General features: G+C 36.7%; 2 protein-coding genes across 2 annotated transcripts in view; both read left to right on the top strand.

Annotated features, from left to right (window-relative positions):
* LOC114241872 (protein-L-histidine N-pros-methyltransferase CARNMT1) overlaps window positions 1-2078 on the top strand; it is a 26235-nt gene extending 24157 nt beyond the window's left edge. Inside the window, exon 9 of the transcript XR_016324676.1 lies at window positions 1944-2078. The gene's annotated coding sequence lies outside the window, so the exon portion shown is untranslated. The remainder of the gene's footprint in view (window positions 1-1943) is intronic.
* On the top strand, window positions 212-8049 carry LOC114241895 (U-scoloptoxin(01)-Er1a). Its single transcript, XM_028172876.2, has 4 exons — window positions 212-370; window positions 1944-2107; window positions 7034-7114; window positions 7928-8049. The coding sequence occupies exons 1-4, from the start codon at window positions 337-339 to the stop codon at window positions 7979-7981; spliced, it is 333 nt and encodes a 110-aa protein (XP_028028677.2). The 5' UTR covers window positions 212-336; the 3' UTR covers window positions 7982-8049.
* Window positions 8050-10197: the final 2148 nt, after the last annotated feature.

Here is a 10197-nt window from a genome sequence, read left to right on the forward strand (position 1 = left end):
AATGCGGGCTCAATGTTAATAACACTGTGAGCTTAAGAAGGGCCCTTATTGTCAGCATTATATTTGATGATAGCACAGTGGGCTTAAATGCGCTATTTAAAGTATTTACGTAAAAAAATAAAAATGTTATTAAAATATTACATTCCGCATAATATCATCCACAGATCGATCACATTCTAAATCTGTAGCAGATTGATTACAAAGTAAAAGATTAACTATTGGCTTAGTACAATTGATCTCGTACAGTGCGCCGGTCGGCCAACGACCCGTGCCCATATAATTTATTTATTAAAATAAACTCGTAAAATTTAGTGTTTATTTAGTTTATTTTTAAGAATGACGAATTTATTCTACATTTTGGTATCGATGGGTATGTCTGCATTTATTTATGTTGTTTTAATTTCGTTTAGGAAGAACATAATTTGACTGAACAATTTATTTTCTTTTTCTCTTCATCGTCTTTGTAAGGTCAAGGCAGTATTTTCTGTTATAATGCTGTGTTAGGCGTGAATTTTACGATCGGCAGCTTGTAAGACGTGAACCCTTCTTGGATTAAAAATCTCCTGTAGCATATCGACGGAAGAAAGCGGAATTGTCGTAACTTAAAAAAATCCAACTTTACACCAGAGCCATAAAAATATTTTATCATTATCTATACTAATAAATAAATAATAAATAAATAATAATAAATAAATATTTACTAACAATCACGCCCCGTTAACTGGTCCCGTGATAAGTTCGTAAAGAGCTTGTGTTACAGGTACTAGATAACGGAAATAAATGTAAGATTTTTATTATACACATACACATATTTAATATACATCCATAACCCTGGAAAAGACATTTATATTTATCATACAAATATCTTCCCTTGGCGGGATTCAAACCCGCGACCCCCTTGTGTAGTGACCATGTCACTTACCGGCCGTTAATATATAAATCTACAGTGGTTTTTACGGATGTTCCGTTATAACTGCTGAACCGTGCATCCAATTGACTTGAAACTTGGTATCCATGTAGAAAATACATGTACTTAATGGATTGGCTAATATTTATATGAGTATTGGACCCCCTACACCAGTTGCGGGGGCGTTAATGATGTGAATCTTTGTGGGGGTGAGAAATAATAATGTTAATTTTAAATGCCCAGCGAAGCGGTCGGGTACAGCTAGTATAATAATATAATCAGATAGGTTTTAGAATACATACCAATATTAAATTTTCCATCTTTATAAATATAACATGAGTAATGAATTTTTGGAGTAAGGATTTTTTGAATGAGTTTTTGTGGCTCTGGTGTAATGTTTTTTTAATATATTTTTTATATATCTTTTATTGCTTAGATGGGTGGACGAGCTTACAGCCCACCTGGTATTAGTGGTTACCGGAGCCCATAGACATCTACAACGTAAATACCGCCACCCACCTTAAGATATAAGTTCTAAGGTCTCAGTTTTTGATGTTGATTAAGACCTAGGATGTTTTTTGTTATGGTTACTATGACCAAGTTCCATCGAGCTCCTCGGTGGTTTTTCTCAGTGAATCACGTTTCCGATCCGGTGGTAGATTCAGCGAAGCACTGCTCTTGTTAGGGCTAGTGTTAGCAAATTCTCTCAGGTTGAGCCCGTGAGCCTTATTCTTTAGGCCACGACGGATTTACCTTCGAATTACTTTTCGAAGTTCTAGGGTAAGGTAAGGTAAGTCCGAAGGCCTAATATCTACCGATATTAGGTATAAACTTGTCTTGAATGAGTAAGTTATTAGTAAATAGTGTAATTCGTACATCAAAACTGAGATTTAGAACAAATGTCTCAAGATCGGTGGCGGCATTGACATCGTGATGTCCATGGTCTCCAGTAACCACTCGTTCATCGGTCTTTAGAATAAAAAGCCTAGCCTAATTAATGATGTTATTTAATTAGTCGTTTCGCTTTTCTTTCCAGGTGTAGCAGCAGTACTGTCCCAGCAGGCCATCGACTATTACCACGTGCTGCACCTTCCCCACCACCCCCCACTCCACCCTGTATACGACCACGCACCCCCCACTCGCTTCTCCTGCGCCGGACGACAGAAAGGATACTACGCTGATATAGACAGTGGATGTCAAGTAAATACTACTAGACGATTTTTTTTGATAACGCCTTGCGCGGTTTTTTTTTGATAACGCCATCTTGTTGTGTCTTTAAAGCGGTTAGTTGCAAAAATAGTATTATTATTCGCCAATAGATGTCGGGAAGAGTTGATTATTGAAAACACGAATAGAACAACATTTTCTGAAAATAAATCGTAGCTAGATCGATTTATCGCCCCCGTAATCCCCTGTATACTAAATTTTATGAAAATCGTTGGAGCCGTTTTTGATATTCAGATTATATACATATATATTAATATACATTTTATATTAATATATAAAATGTATATTAATATACATATATATTAATATATTTTGTGGTCGTCGTGGCCTAACGGATAAGACGTCCGGTGCATTCGTGTTGAAGCGATGCACCGGTGTTCGAATCCCGCAGGCGGGTACCAATTTTTCTAATGAAATACGTACTCAACAAATGTTCACGATTGACTTCCACGATGAAGGAATAACATCTTAATCTCTAACGCAAAATTATAATTTGCGTAAATACTGGTGGTAGGACCTCTTGTGAGTCCGCGCGGGTGGGTACCACCACCCTGCCTATTTCTGCCGTGAAGCAGTAATGCGTTTCGGTTTGAAGGGTGGGGCAGCCGTTGTAACTATACTTGAGACCTTAGAACTTGTATCTCAAGGTGGGTGGCGCATTTACGTTGTGGATGTCTATGGGCTCCAGTAACCACTTAACACCAGGTGGGCTGTGAGCTCGTCCACCCATCTAAGCAATAAAAAAAAAAAAAAAATACAAGAATTGCTCGTTTAAAGGTATAAGATAAGGGCCGAGTCACACCGGAATGGCAGCGGCCGGCGGCGCCCTCCAGACTGGACGCGCCTAGTTTAGTTTCTTCATTTGGCAATGATAATCGTGTGTTTGGAGTGAATATGAGGCCTATAAAATTAAAGGCAGCTAAATCCAAGTCAGTCAAATATTCAGGTAAACTACAAAAATCGACCCTAAACACGTCATTACGGATCCTCCCGATGCATCGAACTACTGCTCTTGCTAGGACAAGTGTTAGAAACACTCCCGGTTTGAGAAGCTGAAATAACTTTGTTCGGATAGCTAAGATATTCTATATTTTAAAGCAGATATATAAAGAATGAGAATATTACTAATAATCTGAATTTTAAATGATAAAGCTTCGCTGATAAATTTTGAACTGAATTTGTTAGAGATTTAGCTGCATTTGTTATAACATGAAAACACTAAAGCGTGTCCATCCATTTTACGACATTAAGGCGTTTAGCTGCCTTTGATTTTATAGGCCTCATATGATGGACTTGGTTATTATATATGAGCGCGGTGTCGCCGCTGGCAGCCCAGGGTAGAACTACCGACAAGAGGCACGTGGCGCGCGGCTGTTCGCTTCACCGCGGTCGAGCAACGGCTGTGTTGCGACCTTTGCTAGCTTTTCAAGCGATACTGAACTTTTAAGTATTTAGATAAAGTTTAAAATTATTTCACACTGAAAGTGCTCGCCGCGACGCTGCCATTCCGGTGTGACTCGGCCCTTACGCGCTGGGGTTCGGGATAAATAAAAAAATCCACCGAAGTACAAGTTGACACTGTATTAGCACTTAGAACACTTAAAACGCTTCACAAACACTTTAAAATTCTCAATTCGCTTCTTCCGCTTCGCTTCAGGTGATCCGTTCGCTGTTTCGATTTGAGTAGTTCCGATTACTGACTGACTGCGTGCCATCTCTGAAACGCTGTTATAGTCGAGACGAAATTCCTAGAATCGTCAAGAATATTCCACACAAGTCGAGTACTGTGACTTTCCGCTATCTGACAATAGATGGCGTTGTACTTCTCGAGCATTATAGATGCTATTAGATCATTTGATATTCGTTCGACTATTCGACGATAGATGGCGTCGCCGATGAAAGGCGGTTTGATGAACGCGACATTTATCTTTGTAATGAAAGGTCCGTTTTATTTGGTACCAGCATCAACAGTACGATGTTTTTAATTGAACTTCCAATTAAGTTTACTCAATACGAATAGCTGAAAAAAGATTTTATTTTTGGTTTTGATATTTGTTTTCCAAAGGACAATGCCCAAAAGTGGGCCAACTTCATGACAAAACTATTTGTACTTGAAAAACTATGCCTTATTTTTTCATGTTGTTTAGTTTATGTATCAACATTTCTTTCACCCTGGCATTGTTTTACAAAAATATAAATTACTTATTTGATAACATCCCAAAACTGAGTGCCATAGTTTTTAAATTCGCCAATAGACAAAGGGAAAATTAGCCCATACATCTTTATAGTAAACTTATATGCTGACAAACGAAAGAGCTGTCTGTGACTTGAACAGCAAATTAAAAAAATTGCTAATGGTTATAATTCACAGACTTTTTAGTTTATTGTTGTTCAATTCAATATTTATGTATTGTAATAATAATTATTACTTAAAACCATGAACTATTTAATATTTTTAGATATTAATGATTCCATTAGTAAAAATCTCAATGGTCTACCATTACTCTATTCTTATTATATATGATCAGAGAGTTTTGGCAGCAACCCGAGTGAAGCGTCACTTGAAGTTTTATTTTATGTTTTTTTAATAGCTTATTGTGATGTATAATATACAAATTGGGTGTTGTTTTGTGAATTAAATGTCAATAATCGTTGTTCACGATTATTGGGGCATTGGAATAAAACTGTGGCTAACATAGCAGTGACTGTTTTTTTTTTTTCAAGATAAAAGGTCTGCGGAAATTCACGCTCACTCAATGTGCTATTCATCAAGTTGACGTCAAAACTCCCAAAAAGCAATAAAAAGAAATACACCGGATTTTTATTAACATAAAAAATATATAAAAAATATAACTATGACAGACTAGGCTGTATAGGCTACGCTCTTTGCCTGCTTGTTGGCGAATTTAAAAACAACAACAACAATATCGTTGCCGGCTTCCGGATTTCATTTCATTTTATTATTATTATGAGGATATAATAATAATAAAATGTACGTAAGGGCTTATTTCTAGCAACATTAACCACAATTAACTTATTTAATACTGTAAATAATGATGAGAGTGATTATTGATTTCGAAGAAAACAATTAACAACTTAATTTTAGCTGCAGAAAAAAACAGATTTCTCTTAAACCTGGGTGAGAATATAAAAATCGTTTTCTGAATATGAAACGATATTTCTTTTTTTGTCTATCAAATTAAGTTAAAATCATCATCACCCGACAACTTTTTTAGGGGCCCAAACGCCCATAGAAAATGGGCATTGTCCTTTTAAACTTTAAATGTTTCTATTGTAAAGTTGCAAAGATGACGCTTAAACCAAATAACCTTTCACGTCTCCATATGTACATATCATATACATGTCGGAGACGGTTATCAGTTTGATAGCTAAACGAAACGCAGCACGATTTCCGAGAGATGGCAGCACGATCGCGGTCTCGTCGGAACTCGGCTAACTTCGTGCTACGACAGAGCCTAGCCGATGGAGGCGCGTAGACGCCATTACACACTTACTAACCAGCCTTCTTGAATAGCGGTGCCTCCGTCCTGAGAACTGTCATTCGTTTTCGTTTGCTAAGCGTCAAGAGAAGATTTCTAAATTGTTCTAAGACAACAAATGTGATTGGTGTACTCAATATTTCTCTTAGTTCGATCACCCTATTCGGCTCTATGATGTCTGACTTTTTTTCCCTACCTATGCTGATAGCCTTGAGAGGCTATTTCAGCTTCGCCCTAACATGTAGGTGAGCTCACGGGGCTTAAACCTGAGTGTTGCTAACACTGGCCCTAGCAAGAGCAGTGCTCAGTGGCGTAGCTAGGTAACCAAGGGCATTGGAGCAAATTAAAAAATAGGGCCCCACTGCTATGTAAGCTGATTAGGTTTTATCAAATAAAAATATGAAATATTTTAAAAATGCTAAGCTCGAATGCACCAGACATCTTATCCTATAGGCCACGACGACTTCAAACGATGCCGGTGTACTAATCCGGTAGGAATGTATAGGATTTTCTAAGTAAATACGTACTTATCTCGTGTTCACAAACGACTTGAACAATGGACGGTTGTGCACTGCAGGGCAGGTAATAAAAATATTAAAGAGTAACAACATAAATTACAATTAATACTTGGTGTAGGTTTGGCTAATAAAACGAAATAAAGAAGATTCAAGGGTTTATTATATAAAGGGCGGGTCCTTCTTTTTCGGGCTGGGGGCCGAACCTCCTACTAGGTCCTCGCGCTTAGGGTGCGCGTGGGGTATGTGGTACTGATCCGCGACTGCGAAACCGCGGGTCCAAACATGTTTTCAGGGCCTTACCGCACTAAGCAACTCCCCTGCACTCTTCGCCCAAGCGTCCGATCCCCTTCGAGGTCAAAACCCGGATGAGGTAAAGGTTACCGCGGTGAACACTACAATCAGACGGCGCAGCTCACCCCAAGGACGCCCGGCCGACGGAGCCTTCGAGGCTTAACTCGAATTCACAATAAAATGCACATCGTAGAATAATAAAACGCACATATCACTATCCGTCAAATTGACAACACTGCCAACCTACAGAAATAATTTAGGGGAATTCCCTAGGCATAACTTCTGAATTTCTCTCAACTGAGTTGTCATGATTAAAGTGGGGTTGCAACCTGTCATATTTATTTTTAAAATAGGAGAAATTTCCAAAAGTTCAGTTCGATTGAGATTTCTGGTAAGGATTCGAGGGCCCCCTGAGCTTGAAGGCCCCGGGGCACTGCCCCGCCTGGCCCCTAGGTAGCTACGCCACTGGCAGTGCTTCGCAGAATCTGCCACTGGATCGGAAACGCGACCCACTGAGAAGTTATTCATCTAGTGACTAATGAATTATAACTATTACTATTGTACTAAAAATAAAACATATCGCTTTTCAGGCATATCACTTCTGCTGGCGGCAACGTCTGATCAGCACCGACTTATGCTCAAAGGGGACGCTCTTCAACGAGCAGTTTCAGGTATTTTATCATGAAATTTTAAGCTAAGCAAGTGAAGTTTGAAGTCGTCGCGGCCTAAAGGATAAGACGTCCGGTGCATTCGCATCTAGCGATGCAACGGTGTTCGAATCCCGCAGGCGGGTACCAATTTTTCTAATGAAATACGTACTTGAAAAATGTTCACGATAGACTTACACGGTGAAGGAATAACATCGTGTAATAAATATGAAACCTGCAAAATTATAATTTGCGTAATTACTGGTGGTAGGACCTCTTGTGAGTCTGCAGTAGCCCGCATGGGTAGATACCACCACCCTGCCTATTTCTGCCATGAAGCAGTAATGCGTTTCGGTTTGAAGGGTGGGGCAGCCGTTGTAACTGTACTTGAGACATTAGAACTTATATCTCAAGGTCGGTGGCGCATTTACATTGTAGACGTCTATGGGCTCCAGTAAACACTTAAAATCGGATGGGCTGTGAGCTCGTCCCCCCATATAAGTAATAAAAAAAAGCTTTCGTTGTCTGTTCTAACGTTTAACGGCCTTCTGGTGTAGTGGTAAGTGACATGGTCACTACACGAGGGGGTCGCGGGTTCGAATCCCGCCAACGGAAGATATTTGTATGATAAATATAAATAAATGTCTTTTCCAGGGTTATGGATATGTGATGTTAATTAGATGTATTTTAAAAAAAAAACTTACATTTATTTCCGTTATCCGGTACCTGTAACACAAGTCCTTTACGAACTTATCACGGGACCAGTTAACGTGGCGTGATTGTTAGTAAATATTTATATTTATTTATTTATGTTCTATTAAGTAATTTTATTTTTAGGTCTGCGATCACTTCTACAACGTTCGCTGCGGTTCGCCTTATGAAGATCTTTAATTCATGATTCAGTTTATTGTTTTTACGTAATATTATTTATAACAACAATTTAATAATAAATATATATACGTAAGTCGAAGTGTATATTTTTCATATAGACTCAGAACGGCTGGACAGATTCCGTTGAAATTTTCAGGATATATTCAAATTGACCTAACCCAATTGTGATGGCCATTGTGATGTTCCAAGAAAATAAAAATAAAAAATCGGCTATTAAATAAAACAAACACTTCTAATACAATGCTTTTGTTTATTCGCTAAAGTACATAAAATATAAGGTACAGTAGGTAAATATAAGGTACAAACAAAAAAAAAAGAGTATTTATATTTTCAGTATTTTTAGGTTCAATTACAAAAAAAAAAACAAGTCTTAAACGTAATAGAGATGTATAATTGAGTATTTTATTATATATATTTAAAAATATAAATAGAAAATAATGTTTAGTGGATAAACTACCATTCAATAGTTTGGCATTAGTAAGTTGACAGCCCTAATCGAAAGCAAAGGCGTTACCCGCGTAAAGTATAATGTTTAGGAAGATATCTAGATTTTTTTTAAAACGAACTAAAAATTATATAAATATTTCTCCGCAGTTAATTGCGATGTCATCATATTTCTGAATTATATGTTAATTGTCGTCTTTATCAGAAAGTTAGTTTGAAATCAATTAGCATCGTGTGGTAGAATTTTTCAGTTATATATGTCATTCATAGTTTGCTATAATAAATGAGGTATCATGCACGAAGGTTGAAAAACCTTCCTGTTTTTCTTTCGAATCATTAGATATTCGATTTTGCGAACAAAACTTAGCCCTAAATATCTTAATTTGACAACTGTCACACGTATCATCCTATATTAGTTACTATACTTTTTTTTTTTAATGAGGAATTGATTTTTGTGTAAATCAGGCAGCGTGCGGGGTCAACGCCCCACAGTACCGTGTTACGCCGCGGCCATCTTTGCTTTATTCTTAGAAAACGATTACATATTTATATGTTATTAAATTTTGAGTCACTATTAATATTGGCAATTTTTATATCAATAATTTGAAAGTGGACATAAAATAAACAGTGAGAATTGTTGATTTCCTTTAGTTGCGCTAGTTACTGGTTGCAAATATGTTTCAGAGTGAAAGTAAAATAAACAGTGGCAATTGTTGATTTTGTTTAATTCCAATCTTAGCGAATATATTTGTTTGCTGGTTACGTCATTGTAGTATTTAATTTTGAAGTTTTTCGAGAACAGTTCTCGTATCGATAGTAAAAGTAAAAAATAATCTCTAAGCCTAGATAACCTATATCCATTTAAGAAAATATTTATCTATGAAATCTCCGTATAATAAACAGAAAGTAATTTTGTTTTAGAGTACACGTCCCTAGACGTCGATACCCATAGTACCCATAATCAAAATGCGCAAATAGTCGGTATTCCGACGCTCCGCACTTTATACTCATTAATAGAGAGTCGACCTATCGACGGTTCGCGCTGAAAGGGTTAAGTTACAAATGGCCTGTATTGTAAAACGGCTACTTCATAGGTAAATACATATTATATAATTTTTTTCCTTCTTTACGATCCCAGGTTCAAATATCATGTTCAAATATCATCAAATATCATCAAATTTCAACAATAATATGTTTGAATTCATTTGAGTATCTATATATTAATACGTGAAGCAAAAACTTTGTATCTCTTTTTACGAATATTGCGCGGACGGACGAGTATGAAATTTTCCACACTTATAGAAAATATAGAGAAGAAGTGCACAATGCTAATATTTTTTTAAATAATGCATAAAAGATACATTAAATCAATAAAGAAAACATTACACACACTACATATCATGTATTTGACGAACACACGCATGCATACTATTTATTGTCAAATTTTTGTTCTTGTCGTCTGTTGTCAAATGAGAATAGATTAAATATTGTTTGTCTTTATTAATATTTTTCTATAGTGTAGCCCGAAGTTTGTGATTAAAGAAGTATAAAATACAATCATAATAGTGTCAAAAACTTACAATTCCAATTAATTATAGTCGAATTTCGACTACTGCGGGACCTCTAGTTATAAATAATAGGCAGTGAATTTTTAGCTTCGATATGTTTAAACGAAAAGGAACCAGGAAAATGCAGTTAAATATTATTTCTACCTACATATTTTAAAATTAATCAAGTATGTTCAAATGTGGCAATGCGAGCGCATCGCCTGA

This window comes from Bombyx mandarina, chromosome 02 (genome assembly GCF_030267445.1).
Source record: "Bombyx mandarina strain Sakado chromosome 02, ASM3026744v2".
In the NCBI taxonomy this organism is placed as follows: domain Eukaryota; kingdom Metazoa; phylum Arthropoda; class Insecta; order Lepidoptera; family Bombycidae; genus Bombyx; species Bombyx mandarina.

What these genes read in the sequence shown, in the direction of transcription:
- LOC114241895 (XM_028172876.2), top strand. Translation starts at nt 337, where the DNA reads ATGACGAATTTATTCTACATTTTGGTATCGATGG. An exon ending in ATATAGACAGTGGATGTCAA is followed by an intron (nt 2,108 to 7,033) that starts GTAAATACTACT and finishes ATCGCTTTTCAG; the next exon opens with GCATATCACTTCTGCTGGCG. An exon ending in TCTTCAACGAGCAGTTTCAG is followed by an intron (nt 7,115 to 7,927) that starts GTATTTTATCAT and finishes TTTTATTTTTAG; the next exon opens with GTCTGCGATCACTTCTACAA.